The sequence below is a fragment of the Thamnophis sirtalis genome, unplaced genomic scaffold, assembly GCF_051295495.1.
Source record: "Thamnophis sirtalis isolate CommonGarterSnake01/CBP01778 unplaced genomic scaffold, rThaSir2_p1.2 scaffold_4, whole genome shotgun sequence".
NCBI classification, from domain to species: Eukaryota; Metazoa; Chordata; class Lepidosauria; order Squamata; family Natricidae; genus Thamnophis; species Thamnophis sirtalis.
This window is the reverse complement of record NW_028261384.1, coordinates 56,742,823-56,769,132: the sequence shown is the minus strand read 5'-3', so window position 1 is coordinate 56,769,132 and position 26,310 is coordinate 56,742,823. Positions and strand designations below refer to the sequence as shown.

Sequence of the window (26,310 nt, the reverse complement as noted above, 5' to 3'; positions counted from 1 at the left end):
AATCTTGTATAAACCTCCCTTGGCAACATGCTGTTCCTTTCATATCTCACAAAAGCTTGAAGCCCAACACCCGCTCTTTCCATCAGCTTATCTTTGGTTATTGCTAGTGCTTCTATCAAGATTTCTCTCCTTATCTTTGTCAATTTTTCTCTCTTTTCTTCTTCTGTGCTTTGAAGTCTGGGGTAGAGTTCCAATCCATCCATCTCCCCTTTCCATATTCCGCTCTTGCCATTACCAAACCATGCTCACTTTGTTGTCAGTATCCACAGTTTTCTTATCTCTTTGCTCATTTTTTCCTTCCATCTTTTGAACTCTATCCTCCACTTTCTTCATTTGGTAAATATCCTCAGTTTCTCCATCAGATTTTTCTGTTTTATATTCCATATTTTCCAATCTCTTTTCAATTCTCTCTGTCACAACTAATAGATTTTGAATTTCAAACATAATCATTTGCAATGTTACAGCTTCTTTTTCCTGCTGGGCTATCCTTTCAATTTTGCAGATACTGCCACTATAGTGTTCAAGGCTATTTTAATAAACTTCAAACAGGTTCATTTATTATCTTTCAAGTCAAAATGTTGTCTTCCCTCCAATAGCTAGTGATAGAACTTCCAAAAGGCACCTGTATAAACAACTTGAGCTCTTCCTACTATCACTGTCAGTAAACAAGCTGAAAGAACCTTGAATCTCAAGTGATCAAAGAGTAAGAAGAAAAAACAATGTATCCAGCCTCTAAGTGGTAGTGTAACTGCTTTTCCTCCTGTTGTTACAGCCCTCTTTATAATCTTTATTTTCTTCTTTATATTCCAAGCTTAAGAAAGAAAAGAAAAACCTTAAATGGAGATCAAAAACAATCCGATCAATCAACTGAAGCATTATAAAAAAAGGAGAATTTTAATCTATAGGTATAAGCAAAAGTGAAAAAAGAAGAAAGAATCAATCCATTCAGTTTAAAAAATAGGGAGCCCCTGCAAAAGTTCCATCAGTGAAAAAAAAAGAAATTAGAAACTGGATAACACACTAAATTCAATGCAGATCAATCTTGCTGCCTACAGTCTTCTGTCTTCAATCTTAACGACTTAATTTTTTTTCTAGGATAGTCTCTTCCTGTAATAATAAAATTTCTGCACCAATTTGACACACTTTCTCTTTCCGCTTTCTTCCCGTTCCGGAGCTGTTCCAACTTCAGCAGCTTCATTAACTGCATTTCTGTTGCCGGAAAAAAGGCTATTCCTGGATCTTTCAGGGACTTTGCGGTGTCCCTGAGATCAGCAGGAGATGCCCTTCTCAATCACCATCCGGTTTAGGTCCAAATGGACCATCCAGCGGCAGAAATTTGACTGCGATCTCAGAGCACAAAGATTGCACATCATGCCGTCACAACATCAGCTATCTCTAAACTTACTGTTTCTATAATACCATCACTTATGGCTATACTCACTTTATTCTCTGAATATAGTTGATTTATCACATGTGTAATCCCCCCCTCAAAAAACCTAACTTCTGTATTAATATCTTTAATGTAGGCCATTCCACACAATCAAAGGCCCTAAATACATCTAATGCTAATACACCAGAATTCTGGGAGTTGAAGTCCACACACTTTCAAGTCTCCAAGGTGGAGAAACAATGATCTATCTAATTAATATAATTATTTCTCCCTCTCTTTTTCACTCTCTCTCTCCAGCGTACACACACAAATGCATAGGGCAGCCCACCTCACACACAGGTAACTCCGGGCGGCTTACAACATTATGATGCACGCCTTCCCATAGGAGAGGAGATGGGGAAGCCACCCGGGGGATGCCGAGAATGCCCCAACTCAGCCCCTCTTCCCGCTCCAATCATGTGCTGCTACTTCATCCGAGCACAGCACTTTACTCACTCCTTGGAGCGTTCACAACTTCGCTCCTTCCAATTTCTCGGCCCTGGAGGCTCACCAGGCTCTGCCTACCCCGGGCCCCCATTGGTCCAGCGGGCAGAAGAATGCGAGAGGGGTGCGGTTGGGAGGGAAAAGCGCTTGACGCAAAGAAGGACTTTCTTCCAATCAGCGGAACCCCCAATCACCAGGGGCATCGGACTCCAAATCCCATTGCAGGAATCCCCACTCGCCAAGATCGTAGGACTCCAAGTCCCATCCCCCCTGCCTGTCCCCACCATTGCAGCCCCTGGCGCAATCAGGCTGCAATCGGCGGCCATCCCTGCTGCAATTTGCGCAGAGGCGCAGCAGCGCCAGCAGCTGGGCAGCCTCCATCAGGCAGCAAGGCAAGCTGCGTACGTGAGGCTGCTCGGCCAGCCCGCCCCGCAACTCCTGTTACTGCTCAGCAGCGCGTATCTGCCACGCAGCCTCCAGCCCCGCAGGCTGTCCTCCTGGTGCACAGCGACTATCATCCTGCAATTCCTTGGCGGTGGCAGTGGCAGCGGTGGCCGCAAGACCTCCTCCTCCTCAGCCACCGCCATCTTGGCTCCCCCTCCCCCCGAGCCCCCTCCCTCCGGCTTCCCTCAGGCCCCGCCCTGCTCTTCCTTTGCCCTCGCACAGCGGGTCCTGGCTGCACTGCCGATGCCCTTTCGTCCACTCACCCATGAAAATCGGGACTTTTTAAAAACGTCGTGGGACACAGGAAAAATTGTGAAAAAGCGTGACTATCCTGCCAAAAGCGGGACATCTGGTCACCTTACATTTTACATTCCCTTTTCCTCATTATATTTTCCAATCTGTTTTTACCGATGTCTCATTCTTTGGACGTATACTTATATATTAGTACTTTACTGCTTCTCTATTTTCCCCCTGTTTTCCCCCACCCTTTTCATTTAATAGTGTATCATCTGAGTTTCTATTTCTCTCTCTTGCTTTCTTTTCCATATTCTTATTCATATTTTTTCTCTAACCAATCATAAAATCTTCCCCATGTTTTGAAGTACAGCGATTCCTCTTTATCCTTTATTCTCAGAGTTAACTTATTCATTTCTGCACAGTCCAAGATTTTTTTTTTATTATCTCTCTTCCAAAGGGATCTTATCTGCTTTCCAATTTTATGCAAATACAATTTTCACTGCCATTGTTATGTGTATGATCAAATATGTATCTTCTTTATGATATTTCTCTGGTAATATACTCAATAAAAATATCTCTGGTCTTAACTCTATACTTCGATGTAACTTTTTTTTAACCAAGTTCTTATTTTAATCCAATAATTCTTTGCTTCTGCACATGTCTACCATATGTGATAATATGAAGCTGGAAGTTGTTGACATTTCTCTGATTTACCTTTAAATATCTTTGCTAATCTTTCTGGTGGCATGTGCCATGTATAAAACATTTTATACAAGTGTTATTTATACGCTGATGACATAGTTAATTTATAATTCCTTTTCCATAATGGTTGCCATTTTTCTAGCTCAATCGTATAACCAATTTTTTTTGCCCATGCTATCATTGTTTCATTAACCTCTTCTTCCAATCTGATTCTTAATAGATAGTTGTATAATTTCTTGATCATTTCTTCTTCTGTTTCCATGAGTATCTTATCCAGCTCTGAGCTTCCCAAATTAAAACCATACTCTCTTATCTTTTTCATATCTTGATTGTATTTGCAATTGTGAGAACTAACATATATCAATCCCTTGTTCTTCTAGTTCCTGTTTTTGTTTTAATTTTCCCCTTTCTGATAATAATAATTCTAATAATATTTCTCATACTACTAATATTCGGATGTGTCAACGCTTCTATTGTTGAAAGCCACACTGGTATTTTTAAATAGTGTTTTTCTTTCACTTTTTCCCACACTGTTAATCCATTTCTTACATAATGTCTCTGAAAATAACCATGTATCTTATTTTTATCATACCACAAAAATGCGTGCCAGCCTAGTTGTAAGTCTTGTCCCTCCAAAGTCAATAATCTTGTATTTTTCAATAAAATCTGTTCTTTCATCCAAGTTAAAGCTGACACCTGATAATATAATTCCCAATTGGTAATATATACCCACCTCGGGTTCTTGAGTCTTGCATCATTTTTATATTAATTCTTGCTTTTTTCCCTTGCCATTTATATTTCCACACTATTTTATTGATATTTTCAAGATATCTTTTCTCTAGCTTTATTGGTATTGTTTGAAATAGAAACAAAATTCTTGGTAATATAATTATCTTTATTACTACTATTCTTCCCATTAGTGATAATTGTAAGTTTCTCCATTTTTCCAGATCTGTTTCTATTTGTTTTTTCAACTTATAGTAATTATCCTCCTTTATAGTTACACATCTTGGTGTCAATTGGATTTCCAAGCCTTTTATAGCTTTTCAAAGAACTTCTGAAATATTAATAGTTTATTTCTCATCATATAACATCTTCCCTCCTTGTCGTTCTTTATTACTCCAATCAGGCTTTTTGCTTTTGAGCTTGTGTGGCTCTAGCCAGCATTCTAGAATTTTTATTACTGTTTTTATAAAATTCCCTATCTAAGTAAAATAGGTTTTCTGAACCTGTTCTATCTCAATATTTTGCAACTCTTTCTTTTAGCTGATGGTTCTAACATAATCCTATTCTCTCTACTTTCTATATATTTACTCTCTAGTTCCCTAATTTCCACCTCCAAACACTTTATATTTTTTTGTTTTTCATATTGTAAGAGTATTTTATCCCTAAACCTCGCACTACTTTCATTGCATCCCATATTACACCTATATTACTATCTCCCTCTTCATTTATAGTCAATATTTTTTTTGATTCCCTTTCCATTTTTTCTAAAAACTCTTTATTTTTAAAAATTCTCAAATCCATTCTCCATCTACTTGCCTGTTTATAATCACAATCTGTTTCCATATCCATAGTTACCATTGCATGATCAGATATTTTAATTAATTTTATCTCTGTTCTCATTATTTTAGATTATATTTCCAGTGTTACAAATATATAGTCTATTCTTGTAATTTTTTTATGTCTACCAGAAAAACATAACTCTTTTAATTACCATGTAGTTCTCTCCAGACATGTCAGTCTATTTTTATTAATACATTTTCTTAAATCTGTATTATTATACTTTATTTCCGCTTTTGATGGATTGGATTTGTCAATTCCACTATCCACCATCATAATTACCTGCCATTATCACATAACCTTTTTTGACTTCTATTTCTTTGTAAAACTCTCTTAGGTGCATACATGTTTGCTAAGGTAACTTCTTGTCCATAAATCAAACCTTGAATTATAAGAAATCTTCCCAAAAGATCCCTTTTTATAGTTTTTATCATAAATTCAATCTTTTAGCTACAGTGATTACTACTATCTTGCTTTTGATGTACCAAACAAGGTGCAAAGTGGCTCTCAAAGAGAATAAAGTGGGCATGGCACAGCCAGAGTTGCTTCTTCTTCACAACAGCCGAGGGTGGAAGAGTTCACTCAGGAACGAGGCCAGCAAGGAAGGCAGCTGGGTTAGAAGGAGGCTGAGTTCTCTGGGATGGATAAGCAAGTGTGGGGAGGCGAAAGGGAGAGAGAAGAGAGAGAGAGCTGGGCAGGAACCCAAGAGGAGTAGGGTGGCGGCTCTTCTTCACCCCTGTCCAGACAAGGAGACTGAGAGAGGGAGACTCAAGTTGGCTCCACCCTAACCCAGAGGCAGCCAGAGGTTGCTTTCACCCTCAGGCAACAGCTTCAACTCCTCCCCTCCTCAAGCCTAACAAAGAAGCTCCTCCCACCAGATCTACCCAAGGAAAGAGAGAGAGAGAGAGCCTGACTCGGCTGAGGTCCCTCTCCCCGAGCCAGAAGAAGTAGCAAGCACCAGGCTGCCACCACTTCTGGGTTAGTTTTAAACTCCATCTCAAACTGCCTGAGAAAAAAAGCTTTATTTTCTCGCTCGCGCCAGGGAGCGTGGCAGTTTCTGTCATTAACTGCTTTTTCTAGCTTGGGGAGAGCAGCTTGGCTGAGCAGCTTGGCTGAGCCCAGCTCTCCCTATCCTTCCTTCGGTGGATCTGGTGGGAGGAGCAAGTTTCCTTGCTGGGCTTGAGGAAGGGGAGGCAGAACTGTTGCCTGAGAGCAAGAGCAACCTCCAGCAGCCTCTGGGTGCAGACAGATGCTGCAGAAGGGCAGGAAAGAAGCCAGTTTTGACAGAGATCAGGGACCCTGTGCGGGGATAGAGGAGGCAAACTGGCTTGAACATGGGCGGGCAGTTTGTGGCAGGGGTGGGTTTCAAAACTTTTACTACCTATTCTGTGGGTGTGGCCTATTTGGGGGCATGGCTTGGTGGTCATGTGACTGGGTGGGAGTAATCAACTTGTAAAATATGATGAAGCTCACTTAACAACGCTCTTGCTTAGCAACCAAAATTTTGGGCAAAATCGTAGTCATAAGTCAAGGATTATCTGCCTTCCTCTTCATGGCAGCCTTGTCTTAGTAAACTCCTTCTCCTTTCTGGTAATTTTCCTCTCTGTTAGAGACACCAAAATAATCCAGACAATGTAAGGTTTCCTGCTGCAGCAGGGGTTGGACTAGATGACCTCCGAGTAGCCTTCTAGCCCTAAATTGCTGTGCTGTCTTTATTTATTTATTTATTTATTTATTTATTTATTTCTCCCTTCCCTCTGTGGGAAGCAACCCCCCTCCAAATAAAATATTACTCATAAGGCTTCCAGAAAAGAAAAAATCAAGCTGCTAACAAAGAAACCTGCCTGAGGCTCATTCCACATTCCTGCCAGATAAAGATAATGAGATAATGAGCCTATAGAAAGCTTGGCTACATTCACACAAGCAGGGAATCATCCAAACACAAAGCCCATATTGCAGAAACCCCAAAACTTCAAAAACATAGACCCAAGTAAGAATCCTTCCTTTTATCCTGTTAGTTGTTCAGCTGACCCAGAAACAAACTGCTGAATGTCACTTTGCAAACCTCCTTCCGAGCAGCTTTTCAATTTAAAGCAGGGGTCTCCAAAGTTTGCAGCATTAAGACTTGTGGACTTCAACTCTACAGCCAGGCATTCTCAGTTTGGAGAGTCATTTCTCCTTTGCTTAATCTCCCGGCTGAAAAGTGAATTTCATTCTAACACCTTCCTCTTTCTTTCTTTCTTTCTTTCTTTCTTTCTTTCTTTCTTTTCTTTTCTTTTCTTTTCTTTTCTTTTCTTTCTTTTTCTTTCTCCCTTCCCTCCCTCCCTTCCTCTTCTCTCTCTCTCGCTCTCTTTTACTTTTTAAAGGCTTTTTTTCCCTTGCCTGAACCAGCAGGGAAAAAAGGCTTTTTTAAAAAACTTCTGATGAAGCTTCTGATGGGAGAACTACCATTTCAGCTGGTCCAGTCCGGTCCGGTCCACCAGATTTTCACCGCCTCTTCTGGTGTACCATACCATAGCAGGAGGAACCCATCTCTGGTTTGCGGCCAGCATGTCCTTTGCTTGTTGGAGTACTCCCCTTCGCCCTTAGTGATGGGGGCTGCTTTATTGAGCTGTGGTACCTCTAGGTGCTGCTGGTGGGAGGAACACTTACCTCCATTGCCTCCAAAAGGGGAGAGCAGGTGCATGGTGGCATAGAACAGCAGGCACTGCGGGTGCAAGTGGAAGGTGCTGGGCATTGGGGGGGGGATGCATATTTGCCTCGCAGAAGTTGCTGGGCTCCATCCAGTAGCTAAAGCGCACTGTGGTGCATGGTTGTAGGGCGGTGGGCATCCGGTGATGGCAATGCTTCCTAGGAGCACCTGCTGCTCCCTTCTGCCTTTGGAGGCAAGTACTCCTCTCAGTGGGGCGGCCATGGTGGTCCACTCCAGGCCTGAAGTCTCACAACTAGCCTGCTCAGCCAAGCGCGGCCCACCTGCTGGCAGTCTCCCTGATGACGGGCGGTTGGTTGCGAGCGCTCTTCTAGCCTGGGCGCATGCCTTTGAGCCCAGGCTTTGGGGCTCCCGGAATGGCCCGTGTGGCTCCAGTTGTGCCTGTCGCCAGGGAGACAACCTCTTGTTTTGGTGAAATTCAAAACCTGTTCAAGAATCCTGCATTGCAGGTCTTAATCACTCCAGACATGGTGCTTTTATGGGCCATTTAGAGTGAGGAAGCCCATAGAACTGCAGGTAAGGAAGAGCCCAGAGCAGGGGTGGAATATGGTGTGCCACCTCTGGTGGCATCTGGGCACCCCAAGAGGCCCCTTCCTTGGGGAGGCTGGTCTGGCCTCACCACCAAAGATCTCCAGAGCCACCCAGCCATCCCTCAGCTTCAGGCAGGGGTCGGGGGGACTTTGAAAATGGAGATGAGCACCACCCCTAGAGTTGGGAACCTATGCGCTAGGGGAACCTTTACCTTTAGAACACAAAGGCATAAAAGATGCTATAAAACTCACACGTAGCATTCTGTGCCAGACCCCATGAAAGCTTCACATGAAGTATAAGCCACCTTATAAGGAAGCCCCCGAAATCTGCCTGATGGGGGGGGGTCTTCAAACCCAGGGGATTCCAGACAACAGTCTCGAGGAGAAAACACCTGTGTAAGCAAGCAAGAGACCATGCGTGTACTTGCACCATGCCAACATTTCCCTCCAACAATATATATGTTTTCTTGCAGCTGGTTTATGCCGCTGCTGCTGACCTTTTTTAGCAGAGAAGCTTCGCCTCCTCTCTGGCCGCTCTGCTTCCCACCCCGTCTACCCCAACCAGGCTTACTTGCCTTGCTTTTGAGCCATCTCCTTTAAGACCTGGGCTTCTTAGCTTATATCCCATGCCGAAAGCAGAGTGGTGCCTTCATTTCAGCTTTTCGGTGAAAGAGTGTCGACCAGAGGTGGGTTGCTTCCCCCCTCACCATAAAGAGTTTTTCAAAGTCCCCCCAGCCATCTGCCTAAAGCTGAGGGCTGGCTGGGTGGCTCCGGAGCTCTTCGGTGGTGAGGTCAGGCCAGCCTCCCAGAGGAAAGGGCCTCTTGGGGTGCCCCTTCCACACTGGAGGTGGCACTGGAGGCAGCACCCCATGTTCCTCCCCTGCTCTGGGCTTTTTGCTTTTTTATGGGTCCCCTCACTCTAAATGACCCAAAGAAGCACTCCATCTTGGAGTGATTAAGATCCACAGTGCAGGATTCTTGGGCAGGGTTTTTATTTCACCATCCAGGGAGCCATAAAAACCTCAGACTAATAGCTCCATGATCCCACAAGTTTGTAAGCCTCTTCCCTTGCCAATGCCCTCCCCAGCCAGCTGCAAAGAGGCCATGTCTTCCAGGAGCAGGGAAGGCAGGGCTATGGCAGGCTGGAGAACTGCTGGGAGAGAGCAGGGCAGCCAACAGCAGGTGGGAAATTGTATGTGGGCCCCCAGGCCCCCAGCCAGGCCATCTCCAGGCCAGATGCACCTTTCCGCTCTGGTCCTTTGGGCAAACGGAGCTTGGGCCTCTAGCTCCATTTGCCGTGATAAAGCAGCCCCCACCACCAAGAGCGAAGGGAATACCCCAATGAGCAAAGGAGGCACCGGCCACAAACCGCCCATCTGCGTTCAAACCAGCCTGCCTCCTCTTTCCCCACATGGGCTCTCTTGAGGGGGAGGGAAAATCTCTCCAAAAACCCACTACCCTTACCGCCACCTATGGTAACAATCCTAGCTGCTCACCCGCTGCTTTCCCAGCTACCCTCCCAGCTGACCAGGCAAAAAGTGAATGAGGATCCCCCTCAGCATTTTTCCCACTAGTGGAAAAAGTGCTGAGAGCTCACTCCCACTGCCGCTTGGAACTCCAAGGGTGGGCTGCAATGCTGGCAACTTTGGGAGATGCTGGCTGGTGGGAAGGGGAGCTAGGCTAGTGCAAATGCTTCATCTGTGTGTAGGCAGGAGGAGGCAGTTCTGTGGATGCACATGGCGAAGGCGAGGCAGGGTGAGCGTTAAAGTGGGCCAGTTCAGGGTATGGCCAGCCAGTGTAATAAAAATTGTTCTGCGGATGCGCAAAAGCAAGAAGCAAGATGGCAGCGCCTATGGTGCCACCAGGAGAACCAGTTTCAGGGCATGGCAGACCTGGGTCGTTGCCAGTTCAGCATGCGGGAACCGGCAGCAACCCAGGCTGCCAAACCACTGCTGGTTCAATTGAACTGGTCCAAACCGTTAGGAACCCACGTCTGACATCCATGATCACTTGACTGTATTTGGGCATTTAGTAACCAGTTTTCTTTTACAGCTGGTTGCAGCATTCCAGATGACATGATTACAATTTATGACTTTGCCAATTGCCACCAGAAAATATCCATAGGAATGTATTGACTCATCTAGTGACTGTGGAGTTCACTTAATGACCACTGCATTTGCTTGACAATATGGCATTTGTTTAACGACCACTGAAAATTAAGTTGTAAAATTGGGTGTAATCATGTTGGGGCCTGTACATAGCCATCATGACATGATGGAAATTTTGGGCACCATTATGGTCAAACGTTGATATTATTTGTATTATAGAACTATAGTACAAAAGCATGAAAATAGGGATTTTTATTTTATAAGGCACAATAATCCGAGGTCTCTCCAAAACCCTAGCCCTTCTTATTCTGCATTCTTCAATCCTCATCTAAATCTTGATTCCCAATTATTAAATGACTGCCCACTTATGCTATACAATTATTAATAATCAGGACAGCTTCTCAGTATGAAAATGAATATTACTATTTATCCATGTATTTATTAAATTTATTTACTATTAGGTTACTCTGGGCAGCTAACAACAATAAAATTATTAAAAATGTATATAATTATGGCAACTTGATAGCATCATGGCATCTTTTATATTGGGGCATTTTAATGGGGAATGTTTTTTAAAAAGTTTTCAAAATTCTGTCCTTTTTAAAGGTGTTGCATATCCAATGCATGCAAAAGAAGGGGAAGCTTCAACTGCATGATTTTGGTACCATTTTGATTACTTCAACAGATGCTCTACAGGTTGAGAATGGATAATTGTGCAATATTGACCGTACCTTCAGCAAGCCAATAACTAGTGTTCTATTTTAAATGTACCTTTGGAGTGAACATATATCGCAGTCCATTCGTAGCTCCATGAAGTGTTAAGACTCTGATCAAATATATGATAAGAACTATATAAGGTAATATAGCTGTTACATAAACAACCTGCAAAAAAAAGTTACATTTGTTAGAAGTGCAAATATTTCTATAGCCGAGAATTAATATCTTTATTTTAAGTTCTGAATGAGTTTCAAGAATATTATTATTTTGCATTCTTTAGCATTATTAGCTTGGAGGAAGATTATCCATGGGGTTGCAATGGGTCGGACATGACTTTGTGACTAACAACAACAACAAGCATTATTATGCTATTATTTAGCATATTTAGCATTTAGATTAAATTTCAAATGGTGAATATATGTAAACCATTAATGAACTTTTAGCGATGACCTTCAATGTTATCTAGTACTATTTGGAATGACCATAATTTAAGCTCTGCTTTCTTATGAAAAATAAATAAATTACCAGCTTTAATAATCTTATATATGTAATTCCTGACTTACAATTGAGCCCCAAAGTTCCATTGCTAACCAAGACTATTGTTAAGTGAATTTTGCCCAATTTTATTACCTTTCTTGCCACAATTCAGTGAATAACAGCAGTTAAATTAGTAACACAATTGTTAAGTGAATCTGGCTTCCCCATTGACTTTGCTTGTCAGAAGGTCACAAAAGGTAATGACAGAACCCCAGGACACTCAACTGTCATAAATACATGCCAGTTGCAAAGCATTCCACTTTTGATCATGTGACTTGGGGATACTGCAATGGTAACTAAAAAATGAACATAAGTCACTTTTTTCAGTGCTGTTGTGGCTTCGAAAGGTCACTAAACAAATAGTTATGTTGAGGACTATCTGTAGTTGGCTAAAAATTGTAATATTCTAATAGTAATTTAAATATCATCTAGTAGGGCAAGTTTTCAAATCTTTCTATGAAATGTTTAATGTTGTCCCAGTTCAGTTCAGATTTTTTTTCATGTACCTGCGCATATGTACAATCATGCACATGCATCACTGCCTATTTCATTTCAACTATACATACTTTTGTGATAAGAGAAATTCACAGAGCTCAGAGCCTATTTCTCTGTTAAAAAGTCACCACACTAATTGTCTTTACTCATACTGAGTTTCCCTGAAAATAAGCCCTCCCCTTATAATAAGCCTAATTGGGCTTTGAATGCATGCATTAAACTAATCCTCCCGGACATAACCCCACCAAGTATATAAGTGCATATGCAGCCAGTCCCTGCCATTTCCTCTGGTTGCTTGCCACCTAAAAAAACACAAGGTGAGAACATGCCCCAGGCACCCCACACGCACCCCACCCCACACTTCTGTAAAGCTACTGATAATGGCTGCCGCAAAAAGAGTGACAGGCCTAGTGATGTGCCTTGCGCCTAACTCCTTGCCTCCTGCCACCTCTAGCAACTGTGGCTGCTTTTGCAGTTGCAAAAGAGGCAGGAGGTCCAGTGACGCACATTGCTGGGCCTCCTCAATGCTTGCCCTACATGCCCCTACCTACTGTTAATGGCCACTCCCACAACATCACGGTAGCCACTATGCACCTCCTGTCAGGCTGTCACCCTAATGGCCACTGCAAAAAGAGCAGCAGGCCTAGCAACATGCCTTGCACCTTGCGCCCATTTACTCCTGCAGCTGAGTGAAAAAATGAGAGGAAGAATGGGGAGAGAGAAATAAAATAAAATAAAACAAAGAGAGTGAAAGAGAGAGTGAGAATGAGAGGGGAAAGAGAAATAAACAGAAATGAGAGAGAATGGGGAGAAAGGAAAGGAAAGAGCGAGAGGGAGGGAGGGAAATGAGAGAGAAAAAGAGAGAAAATGAGAAAAATGAGGAAATGATGGGGGAGAGAATGAGGGATAGGAAAAAGAAAATGAAACAGAAATGGAGGGATGGAGGGAGGAAAAACCCATTTCCCACACACAGGGAAACCACAATGCCAAATCCCAACTACTACACCCCAGGGTTTTGGATTAATGGATTTAATTATCTAAAATGACTTTTATTTTGATCCCCAGACAAGATGAGTTTAAAAAGAAAAAGCTACTCCATGGAATTCAAGAAAGGAATCATGGAAGATTCTCAGAGCGAGAATCTGGCAGCTTTCTGCAAAAAGATGATGTTGGATCTCCATATGGTCCGAAAATGGAGAGTAGAGTATGATAACCTCATGAACAGGTACAAGAATGGTAAGAAGCGCAAGTGTGGATCAGGTCGGCAGCCATTATTTCCTGAACTTGAAGACAGCATCTCTGAATGGATTGCTGACAGAAGAGCAAAGGCTTTAGTTGTATGTAGGACTGTTATTTAACCATTTGCCCTTGCAATGGCACCACAGTTGGAAATTACCCAGGAACAATTCAAAGCCTCTCAACACTGACTGGATAGCTTCCTTTAGTGAGAAGTTCCACCTCACCATTCAAGCTGGAAGATGGTGAACTTGTCAAATGGGCACTTGCATTCAAGTCGCTCACTGATGTCATTGACTTTTCCAAATACCAGCTATTGAACATGATCGCCATGGACAAAACAGCAGTGTTTATTGGCCAAGGAGCTCAAACAACTATTGACCAGAGGGGTGCTACATCAATTTATATCCCTTCAATGGGATATGAAAGTACATGTGTGATGTGCACATTGGCTTTTCATATGAATGCAACCAAAGTCACACCGCTAATAATAAGCAAGAAAAAGAAAGACAAAATTGAAAGGGTTTCATGGATTTATGTCCTTGAAACTGAAAAGGTCTGGTTCACCCAAGCAGCTATCAGGAAGTGAGTGGAGCTAATGATCCCACTTGTTGTGCAAGGTGGCCAAAGAGGCATGGTGATCTGGGACTCAGCCAGCACTCACCCTGCCAAGGACATGAAAAAATGCCTTGCCCTATGCAGGATTGATCAAATTATGATATCTGCAGGAATGACTGGCTATCTCCAGACACTGAACATCGCTATTAACAAGCTGTTCAAGGATCATCTCCACAGCCAAATAAAATAAATACAATGAATACCGAATGGTAAGAAACCAGCAAGGGAATTTTTGAAGCCTGGCCTGCCAAATCTTGTGAATTGTGTTATGTATTGAAAATGAGTAGTTGAAGTTCTTACTCAAGTCCCCTGTTGAGATGGGAAAATCATTTATTCTGATTGGTTGACTGGCTGACAACCTCCTATAAAGAGAGTACTGTCAGCCAGGCTATTGAACTTTGTTACCACTTGAGTTAATAAACTGGTTTGACTGAAGATCACTCTGGCCTCAACTCTGTTCTTCATCCAGAACTTAACACTGGTGATGAAGGTGGGATTGAATGGAAACTGATGCTGCAAAAGGGCTGATCACTGAACCACTCAAGAGCTGAAGTCACCGGAGACGATCCATCTTTTGTCACCGCTCCATTGACCATAGGCTCATCGACCCAGATTGCTGGAGCTTGCAACAGTCTGTTGGAAATGGCTGCGCTAATGATGTTTATTCCATACAACTCATACATTGCTCACTTCGAATGTTTCCTTGAAGCCAATGAGTTTACAGAAATCTTGGATGACAGGAAAAGGGCATTATTCCTAAGCTTCTGCGGCCCAGACAGCTTCGAGATGGCCAGGGCTCTCCTCGCTCCTTTGCTCCTTCAGTCAGTACCATGGGTCACACTGCAGAACAAGCTACAGAATCACTACGCACCCAAATCTTCATGAATTGCTCACTGCACACTTTCCATCATTGCAAATAGGCAGAGGGCAAATTCATCAACAAATACATTGCAGTTCTTTGGAAGGCAGCACTGTATTTCAAATTCAGAGACTTAGATGACCTTCCTTTGGACAGAGTGGTTCGCGGAGTGAGGAATGTCAAGTTACAGTGGCGTCTCCTTGCAAGAACAGACCTCACCCTACAGATGGCAGTCAATGAGGCACAAGCAGTCAAAATGTTAAATAAGTCAACGGCTGAGATCCAGAAATCAAACAGCCCACCAGCAATTGCTGTACACCATGACAATGTGGACCATAAGGAATCAATGGATGAAGACGAGAACAACCATTGGCCCAAATGTCACAAAGAGAAAAGCATGACCACAGAAAAAAAGCAAACAGCATATGTGGGTTGTGGCGAAAATCACCCGCAAGCGCGTATAAATTTAAGAACACAATGTGCCAAAGGTGTGAGAAAAAGGGACATTTGGCTAGAGTTTGTCATGCCATCCAACCAACAAGACAATCTGCCCCCCAAAGATCACAATAAAAACAACACAATTATGGAAAAGGCTGTGTCACCATCTCCAAGGGCATCTGCCAGGCAGAAACAGCCATTGGGCAAGCCAGCCTTTCCTATGTTAAGAAGATCCATGTCACTGTCATGATTCAGGGTTCCCCTTGTCACATGGAAGTGGACACAGGATCTTCCATGACCATTGTCTCCTAAAGCACCATAAAAAGACTGATGCCAAAAATTTCTAAAAGACAGCTGAAATATTGCCATCTTCACCTCTGAGACTACCAAGGGAGCAGCATTCCTGTCATCGGAAGTGGAACCTTCCAAATAGCATTCAAGAATTTTGTGGGCCCCCTACAACTGATCATGGTGGATGACTCCCTACCAAGTCTATTGGGACTAGACTGGTTCTCCTCCCTGGGTCTGGGAGTTAGTGGCATCAACTCCATCAGATATTCAGATATTGAGACTTTGACCTAGGAGTTTGTTGACATTTTTGAAGGAGACCTGGGCACATATACAGGTACACCCATATCCTTTAACCTTGACCCCAAGATTGCTCCAATCCGCATTAAGCTGTGACGAGTACCATTTGCATTACGCTCAAAGGTGGATGAGAAACTGGACAAGCTCATCACCCAGGAAATCCTGGAACTAGTCAACCATGCAAAATGGGAGACTCCAATGTGACTCTCATAAAACTGGATGGCTCTGTCCATATCTGCACAGACTATAAATGCACTTAAAACAAGGCGGTGCAGCAAAACGCATACCCGGTGCCAATCATTAACATCATCTGCATTCTCTGAGTGAAGGGAAGGTCTTCTCTAAAATGGACCTGGCCCAAGTTTACCAACAACTACCCGTTGATGATGCAACAATCGAAGCACAAACAATCGTAACACATTGGGAAGCCTTTAAGTGTCACCGGCTGCAGTTAGGGGTGAGTGTGGCATCAGGACTATTCCAGAGCCTAATGGAGTGCCTATTACAAGGCATTCCAGGCATTGTGCCATACTTTGGTGATGTTTTAGTGTCAGTTGCCGATGACACACAACTCCTCAACTGTCTACGTGTGGTAGTCAACTGGTTCCAGGAAGTGGAAGAAAGAAAAATGCAAGATTTCTGTCCAACAGGTAGAGTTCCTCAGATACCTTATTGATGTCTCAGTGTTACACACCACAAAGGCAAAGGTCCAAGCCATCTAGGAAGCTCCAACACCCCAGAACAAAATTAAACTCAAGCATTCTTGGGGCTCCTAAACTTTTACAGTATTTTTTTGCCACACAAGGCTTTAGTAGCTGAGCATCTTCATCAACTGGTAGACAAAAAGACATATTGGTCCTGGGGCCAAAAAGAAGCCACTGCATTCTCAGCTGTCAAGGACCTATTATCCTCTAACAGTACAATACAATGAGAACCTTCCCTTAGTTCTCACCTGCGACACTTCCCCACTTGGCATGGGAGCAGTCCTGAGCCACTGATTCCTGAATGGGACAGACTCTCCAATTGCATTCTTTTTACGAACTTTGTCATTGGGTGATTGAAACTACAGCCAGTTAGACAAGGAAGTCTTGGCTGCGGTCACAGGAGTCAAATGCTTCCACAAATATCTGTACGGCAGACGCTTCAACCTTATGATGGACCATAAACCACTACTGGGCCTACTTGCTGGGAATTGACAGATGCCTCATGTTTTGTCCCTTTGCATGAGGCACTGGACAATTTTTGTAGCAGCACACAACTACCATCTCATACATCAACTGGGTAAGAACCTGAGCCATGCTGACAGCCTCAGCCAATGCCTGCTTCTGACCATTATAGAAGACCCGACCCAAGCAGACTCTGTCCTTGACAACTTGCTATCCAGCCTCATTATAGTGGCAGAGGTCACTGGACCCTCCCACAAAGACCAGGTAATCGCCCAAGTGCTTAACTGGGTGTAGAGGGGGTGACCAAAGGGACCAGTCAATGCAGAGCTTCTGCCCTTCCACACTAGGCAACATGAACTGTCAGCTGAAAGGTGTTGTTTACTTTGGGGAAATAGAGTCATAGTGCCACAGATGCTGTAGGCCACCCAGGTATTGTAAGAATGAAGGAACTCACCTGTAGCTATGTCTGATGGCCCAACATGGGCAAAACCATTGCTGAATGGGTCATGTCATCAGCTTTGCCAATAGTCAAGACCAGCACCCCATCCACTCCTGCACATGAATGGGAAGCACCCAAAACACCCTGGTCAAGAATCCATATTGACTTTGTGGACCCCTTTCAGGGACAGACATTTATGGTGGTTGTAGATGTATACTCTAAGTGGGTGGAGGTTGTGCTAATGACAACAACCACCTCAGATGCTGTGATCAAGACATTCCAAAAATGTTTTGCATCCCATGAACTGCCAAACATACTAGTGTCAGACATGGGCCACAGCTCATGTCAAACCAATTTGAACTGTTTCTGGTGGGTCATGGTATCTGTCATGCCCTGGTTGCACCATTCCATCCTGTCAGCAATGGACAGGCAGAGAGAACGGTATGGTCAGCAAAAGAGGCACTGGCATGAATGAGCCTGGTTTCTGAAGCAACAGCCACCAACCCACCTACTTCAAATGCTGAAATGACTGGACTGCATAGATTGGAGTGGATGCACTACTATCCTGCCTATCTACAAGATTACACATACTAAAAGCATAAAATTAAATATGCAATATTCTGTCTTAGTGGGGAGGGGTGTTACATATTGAAAATAAGTATTTGAAGTTCTCTCTCAAGTCCCCTGTTGAGGCGGGAAAATACTTTATTCTGATTGGTTGACTGGCTGATAGCCTTCTATAAAAGGAGTACTGTCAGCCAAGCTATTGAGCTTTGTTACCACTTGAGGTAATAAACGAGTTTGACTGAAGATCATTCTGGCCTCGACTCCATTCTTTGCCCAGAATTTAACAAATTGGGTCAAGAATGTGTGGGAGAAAATAAGTAATGCCTGTGTTGCAAATCCAATAATAGTAGGCTACATGGACAGGAGGTACTCTTTTAAGGAGACTGCTATTGCTAAGCATGAGTTTTGAATAAAATGGGCTCACAAGAAACATAGACTGGAATTCAGGATGTGGAGAGTTTTGATGATGTTGTGGAAGATAATGACATGACTACCAAATTGGAATAAATTGTTGAGTTTGAATAAATTGGTTAATTTGAATAAATTAATGAATTTGAATAAATTGATTGTTGTACCAAACATGAACATTGTGGTTTCCTTGTGTGTGAGTTTAGGGTTTGCAATTGTGGCTTTCCTGTGTGTGGGAAATAGATCTCTCTTTCCCTCCCTCCCTCTCATTTCTGTTTCTCTCTCACTTTCCTCTCTTTCATCCTCTCTCAATTTCTCATTTCTCTCTCTTTCTCCCCTTTTCTCTCTCTCATTTCTCTCGCTCCCTCCCTATCGTTTTTTCCTTTCTCTGTCCCCATTCTCCTTCTCATTTATGTTTCTCTCTGTCTTCTCCCACTCTTTTTCTCTCTTTCCTATCTCTCTCCCCATTCTCTCCCATTTCAGTTTCTCTCTTTTTCCTCTCCCTCCCCCTCTCTTTTCTTCCTTTCTCTGTACGCATTTTCTCTTTCTCTCTCATTTCTCTCCCTTCCTCCCTCTCTTTTCTTTCTCTCTTCCCATTCTCCCTCTCATTTCTGTTTCTCTCTCTCTGTCCTCTCCCACTCTTTCTTTTTCTTTTCTTTCTTTTTCCCTTTCCTTTCTCACTCCCCATTCTCTCACTTTTCGGTTTCTCTCTTTTCCCCCTCTCTTTCTCCTTTTTCTTTCCCTTCTCCCCATTCTCTCTTTTTCTCTCCCTCATTTCCCTCCCTCCCTCTTTCCTTTCTCTCTCCCCATTCTCCCTCTCATTTCTATTTCTCTCTGTCCTCTCCCTTTCTTTTTCCTCTCTCTCTCCTTTCCTTTTTCTCTCCACATTTTCTCTCACATTTCTGTTTCTTTCTTTTTCCTCACCCTCTCTCTTTTCTTTATTTCTCTTCCTTTCCTTTCTCTCTCCCCATTTTCCTTTTCTCCCTTTTTCTCTTTCTCATTTCTCTCCCTCCCCACCTCTCTTCTTTCCTTTCTCTCTCCCAATTCTCCTTCTCATTTGTTTTTCTCTCTTTTTCCTCTCACTCTTTGTTTCTTTCTCTTTCTTTCTTTCTCTCCCCCCCGCTCTCTCTCTCTCTTTTCTTTCTCTCAACCCATTCTCTCTGTCATTTCTATTTATCTCTTTTTTTCTTTCTGTACCAGCCAGCTTTGCCAGTATGTCAAACCTTGTGGCGGTGGTGCAGTTCGTGTGTGCAATGGCACAACAAATCTTGCAGAGTCCTGCTTCAAGAGGCAGCAGCAGTGGGACATCTCAGAAGCGAACAGCTGATGAGCTGCTAGGTTGCAGGGTCTTATTTTCAGGAAAACATGGTACAACTAACTATAATTGCCTGGCAAAATTAAATCCCAAATTATTTTAAAAGATTTTCAGGATTGTTTTTCTTGGCTTCCATTATATTTATAAAATGCCAGTATGTTCAACCCCAGTTCATTTCTTACCTTGCCAGTATATTCTGTTCCACGCAGAATACAGAGATAGACCACTAGCCATGCCAGAATGAGACAAGCTGCTTGTTCCCATTGGATGCTTCCACTTTCCTCAATGGATGGAGAAATATTAAGGGTTTTCCTGTACCAAAAGTACTGAGTGGGTGTTGCTTTCTCACATTCTTCCTCATAGTTTGTGTGGTTAATATTCAGTGGACAGCTTGCCCATGGCAAAGGATCCTTCAAGGATGAATCACACATTAAACCCATATTGATTATTCCCAATATTGTCAGACAATCCAAATAAAAAGGCTGCAGTACAAGATATGGGGAAGATGGGTATGTGGTAAAGCTCGTGCACTGGGTTTAATCCCCAATGTGAGAAATCACCAATGACAATTTTCAGGCCAGAACTGATAGTATTGCAAATACTTAACAATTTCAAGAGCAGGAAGTATTGTACAGAGCAAATTAATTAAAAGGGCATAAAGAAAATGCTATGGGTTTGAACCACTACCTTTAGAAGAAGCATTTGAACATTCACACTGGAAGTAAGCAATCTGCTGCTTGGTTTGCTTCATTCTTGTTTACAATAAAGATTCTTATGTACCCATGTTGTTCCTGGGAGCCAGATCCTAGCTATGTAAAGTGTAAGAATCTTGACAATAATTTACTATCAAATCTTGGGAATCTATGTATAATTATATCTATAATTAATAAGCAACAGAAAACTATATGACAAATTGGAGAGCTGCTCCTATTCAGTGACAAGCATATTATATTACATGAACAGGGACCTGAAAAACCTGAAACATTTCTGGAGCATAATACAGTGGTTTGAGGTGTTTTTTAAAATAGTGTGTCATGATTGAGAAGAGATATTCAGTCAGGATTTGGGGAGGAGGTCAATTTGTATGAAAATCTATGAATTACTAATGAAGCTTTGAGAGATTAACATATTGAATACTTAAAAAGAATCTTATTGTTTTCAGGCCTTTCCAAATGTATTCAACTTTGCTACATTTGTTTATTTTTAAATTTATTTGCCACCCATCTTGTATCCAATGCCTCTAAGAGGTTTACAACATGAAAAACATGAAAAACATTAGAAATGTCCATTATACAACAGCAGATAAAACCATTAGCAATCCTAAAGATAAAATGGCAAAGAAGGGCGCTGGACATATGGGATGTGGAGGTGGCATTGAACTTAGTCATCTGCCTCCAGTATGAAGCTCCACCCATGGGATCCTAAACCATTTGGCAGAGCAGGTCTTCAGGCTCTTGTGGAAGGCCAGGAGCCAGTCTCACGTCTGGGGTAAAATGTTCCAGAGGGTAGGAACCATGGCAGAGAAGACTCTAATCCTGGATCCCACCAGCTGAAATTCCTTAACTAACAGGCTCTACAGTATGTCCCCTTTGCTGTTGCTGGTAGGGCAAGCCAGTCTCATTGGGTGAGATGGTTCCTCAAATAGCCTGGAGTCATGCCATGCATGGCTTTAAAGACTATGACTAAGACTTTGAACTGCACCCAAAAGCAGACTGGCAACCAGTCGTGAAGCAGTGGTGTAACATGGGCAACTCTAGGGGTCCAAAGAACTGCCCATGGTGCCACGTTCTGCACCAGCTGTAGCTTCCAAATGCTCTTCAAGGGTAGCCCCATATAAAGTGCATTGCAATAGTCCAGATGTTAGGTGACTAGGCTTGAATGACAGAGTGCAGGGATTCTTGATCCAAGAAAGGCTGCAACTGGTGCGCAAAACAAAGTTGTTCAAGGGCTCTCCCAGTCACTCTTTTGTTTTATCTTTGACCTATATGTGTGCCACATATCCCATGCAGTTTTGTATTGTTCCCAATGTTTTCAATACTTGCCAGAGAGAATAAATGCAAAAAGGAGGACTAGATTGTTATACGTTTGAGGAGCCTTGGCGTTCTCTGAACTTGGTTGCTTGTTGACATTTCATTACTCAACAGGTAACATCTAAAGATATGAATACAACATTTTGCCACTAACTGACCATGTTGTAAGAGCTGTTGCACATTTGCTGTTGTTCTACAGAGAAAAGGATTGCTAGTTCTTTTCTATTAAGCTACTGACAGTAGCTTAAATATTTCATTAACTATTGATGATACAACCTAGTTGGATAATAAAATATTTACAAACAAACAACCCAGTTCAGAGAGCATCAAGGAATTCACAGCTTAGCCATTTTGTTATAAGCTTGCTAATAATAATCAGTTCTGTAATCAAAATATTCCAAGGAATTGTTATGAATTATTATTTAAGTCAAGATGGCCAGCATAAGTATATATGAATTAACATTGGTTGTTTTACTCTACTAGAATCTCTAACAGCATTCATAAACTATATGGAAAATGGTGAAATATGCTGAAAGAAGGCATTCTTCCTCAACTGTAAAGTAAATTGAGATTTTCCACATTTTGTACCATATGAACCTATGCCCTGCACTGAAATAAGCAAAAGTAAACATAAGTTTTAGTCTACATCGAAGGAAATAAACTGAACAGGAGTGCATTTTTATGATAATGCTCTGCATTTCTCTCTCTCTCTCTGTCTCTCTCTGTCTCTGTCTCTCTCTGTCTCTCTCTGTCTCTCTCTGTCTCTCTCTCTCTCTCTCTCTCTCTCTCTCTCTCTCACACACACACACACACACACACACACACGATGTCAGCCTCTGCTTTGCTGTTGCTTCGGCTGCCATGAAACGGGGAGGGAGGGCATGGTATTTGGGAGGGGTTACTCATTGTGCTGGAGGAAGGTTCTGGAGCTCAGCTGCCTGTCGGACTACGCATGCGTAGGAGATTCCTGCCAGGACTAACGGCACCGACATTCCATCTTCGTGATGCCTTTTGAAGTTATCTCACACCTGACACTTGGGAGAATTATGATTGGACTGTAACTGTGATGCCAAGGGGTGGGGAATGGGTTATTCTATATATCAATCGCTTTCGCGCCTAAATAATCAGTCTTCGCTTCGCTATGCCTTTAATCATTTATAATTAGTAAAAGTACACTTGATTTCTACTCATGGAGTCTCGTGGTCTTCTTTCCTAATTATCTAATGGAGAGGTTCTGACACACACACACACACACACACACACACACACACAATAGATACTGCTATTGCACAGCAAAGTGAGAGGTCATGACAGTTATTGCAGGGAAGTTTTTTGTTTGGTCATATATTCCGATTTCATCTTAGTGCACTCTGAACAACCCAAGTCCAAGAAATATTATGCAATTAGAATTTTTGTGTAGAACATCATAAAATGTTGCCAAAACCTATCAGTAAAATCCAATATATGACTTCAGGGAGAGATTATTTTGTTTAATTGCAAAATGTATTTATTTCACTGTTATTTCAGACAGCACTGGTTATGCATTACATGGGCAGATGTTGCATACCAGATATTTGCTGTCTTCTAAAACCAATCCAAAATGTCAATGGAGCGCTGTATCCTGTAACCAGAGAGGTAGGATATGCTCACAACAACCTAAAGTAGTCTGCAAGAGCTGGACAGATTCCCCAACCCAGATAAGGTTAGTAATCACATATTCAGCTAATTTTGCTAGAACCAGTGGCATCTGCAACAAACCACAATGACATCAAACATGAGGTTGTGTGCAATGATTCCATTATGCAAATGCCACCATTATGTACCTGCACCACAATGTCTGCTACAAGTAGATAAGTCATAGAATTTGCATGATGGCATTATCATATACATGTTATTGATAATTGTCCCATCTTTGTCCCTTGTGAAGACATATAGCTAGATCACACTCATGGCAAAAATTCTGCCAGTAAAAGATGGACAATGATAATTTAAAAGTGAAATACAACATAAAGCTGCCTCAGTTGTGGGCTGAGGAAGCATAACATAAAATAATTATTGTTGACTGCAGTATGTTTATGCCACAGTGAGAAATATGAAAAGAAGCCCTTAGCAATACAACACACACTCTCTCTCAACCTGTTCAGTCACAACATCCTACAAGAAAGGAAGATAACTGACACATTGCTGAAGTTCAAGACATTGTTTGACCCACCTGAAATGAATGGAAAAGATACCAAAATGCCCAGCCATTTATAACATTGTAGTACATGGAGAGGAAAAATGACACAACAACACTGGCAATTCCTGAAAACACGAAAAATAAGTCAGGCAAACATAATTAATTGATCATTTTTAACACCCCCTCAGAAAGAATCAACAGAAATGTGGATGCTTTCAAAACAATCTCAGATTTTTTTAAAGGTCTCCGTACAAACTTTAAAAAGATGTAAGTGACTTAAGAATTGCTTTAACAAATTGACTGCTTAAAACAGTTTACAGAATAACAGAGTTGGAAGGGACCTTGATGGTCTTCTAGTCCAGCCCCCTGCTTAGGCAGGAAATCCTACACCACTTCAGACAAATGGTTATCCAACATCCTCTTAAAAACGTCCAGTGTTGGAGCATTCACAGTTTCTGGAGGCAAGTGTTCCATTTATTAATTGTTCTGTCAGGATTAAATTTGTACAGCTCATGCAGAAGCCTTAAAATTAATGGTTGCTCTAATTAGCAGCCCAGATGTAGTGCTTACACTCCTGAGAAGGTTTGATACAGTGCTGGCACTGTTATAAAGCTTGCAGCACTTCTAATGAATCATTTTTGGGAGATGCAGAGTCTTAATCTAACTAATCCCCTCCTTTGCATATTTTCTTGTAATTATTTCCATGAAACTTTTCACATAAAAAGAACACCCAGAGTGAATGATAGGCCATTAAAATAGTAGATTCTTCTCTATCATTCTATTTTCTGGATTTTATTGCAAATTTTGGTAGCAAAAGTTTGAAATAGTGAGGAAATGGAAGAGGGAAGCATTTTCATTAGAGAAGAACTATAGGATCCTTCCTGCAGGAAATGGCAACAAAAAAACCCTAAATATTTTTCAAAGGAATGGAATGGAATAGTTGGAATCTTGAACAAAGAGCTTTTCACATTGCGACAATTAATAGCCTGCACCGCATAGAACCAAATGAATCCTCTCTACTTCTTTCCAGCAAATCAATAATTTCTGTAAAATAGTGCCATTTCTTCATGGATGAGTTGACCTGGCCAAAAGCATTCCAATCAACACCTTGTGGATTGTGTTACATAATGTTAGAAGGCTAGTAGCTTAGGGCAGGAAAAACCATTCTAAAGATAAGTAAGTTGTACTTAACCTTAATTCCTCCTCTTCATAATTTATACTGTTATAATCAGTTAGCTCAATTGCTTGCCTTAGCCAGTCTTACCTGTGTCTTTTCATGACACCTCAGATTGAAAGGGTCAACTGCTCTTATTCATATCTTAATTACTGTGTGCCTACATCAGTTTAAAGTTAATTTTCCCATCCATTAGATCCAAATGTTATAATAATTTATAAGGCTGCCAAGGATTTGACTGGCAAAAATTGCTTATTTGAAAACATTTCAAGTTTTTCCTGAATTAACAATTTAAAATTTAAAAAAGATTGATTATAAATTGACAGGATGGAAATTGTGCATGTAGATTTTTTTAAAGAAAAAAGCATTGTTTGTCCTTCCCTTCATCAAAGCTTGAGTTGCAAAAGTGAGAACAAGATGTCTACAGACTTATTACAGCTAGACCTCGTCTTACAACCACAACAGAGCCCAAAATTTATGTCGTTAAATAAGAGATTTGTTAAGTGAATTTTGTCCGATTTTACAACTTTTCTTGCCACAGTTGTTAAGTGAATCATTGCAGTTGTTAATTTAGTAACATTTGTTAAGTGAATCTGGCTTCGCCATTGACTTCACTTATCAGAAAGTCACATAATCCCAGGACACTGGCAGAGTCATGAATATGAGTCAGTTGCCAAACATCCAAATTTTGATCACCTGGCTATGGGGATGTTGCAATAGGTTTCCCAACAATTGTGAAAATCAGACATTATCCACTTTTTCAGTGCTGTTGTAACTTTAAACTGTCACTAAACAAATAGTTGTAAGTTGAGGACTACCTGTAGAATCCATAGACAGAACAATGGATCTCTAGCAGGTATCTTAAAAACCAATTCTTATCTCTTGTTCTTTAAACAAAAAAAGCAACCAATAGATGGATAAGAACCCACCAACTCCACAGAGGTAAGGACTTATAGCATTCCATGTGCCAATGCTCCCTTGGTGCATAAGTTGTCCCACTGCCAATTCCAAGAATAACAATGGCACTCCTTCCACAATTAACATAATCAAGTATGGGATTAAAAATCCACCTGCAAGAGAAACAAAAGCAAACGTAGATCACAATCAACAATTTAGAACTTAGCTAAAAGCTTTACATAAGTGCTTAATAATGTAGTGTTTTTCCAACTTGACCATTTTAATATGCATGGGCTTCAACTCCCAGTGTTCCCCAGCAGTATGCTTGACAACGTATCTCTCATTACTTAAAGATAACTACCGTATTTTTCAGAATTTAAGATGCACCGGAGTATAAGACGCACCAAAGTTTTGAAGTGGCAAATTAAAAAAAAAGTTTTTGCACTCTGCAAACCTCCCCAAAACGGCCCAGTTTTTGCG

The 26,310-nt window shown here is 41.8% G+C and overlaps 1 protein-coding gene across 3 annotated transcripts in view; it reads right to left on the bottom strand.

Annotated features, from left to right (window-relative positions):
* SLC6A20 (solute carrier family 6 member 20) overlaps nt 1-26,310 on the bottom strand; it is a 63,603-nt gene that overhangs the window by 29,691 nt on the left and 7,602 nt on the right. Inside the window, exons 2-5 of one of the 3 annotated variants that reach the window (XM_087712966.1) lie at nt 25,863-26,003; nt 23,793-23,884; nt 19,733-19,960; nt 10,939-11,049 (exon numbers count right to left, since the gene is read on the bottom strand). In XM_087712966.1, coding sequence (XP_087569092.1) covers nt 10,939-11,049; nt 19,733-19,960; nt 23,793-23,884; nt 25,863-26,003 — 572 coding nt within the window. The remainder of the gene's footprint in view (nt 1-10,938; nt 11,050-19,732; nt 19,961-23,792; nt 23,885-25,862; nt 26,004-26,310) is intronic. The other 2 variants (XM_087712967.1, XM_087712968.1) reach the window with 2 other exon arrangements.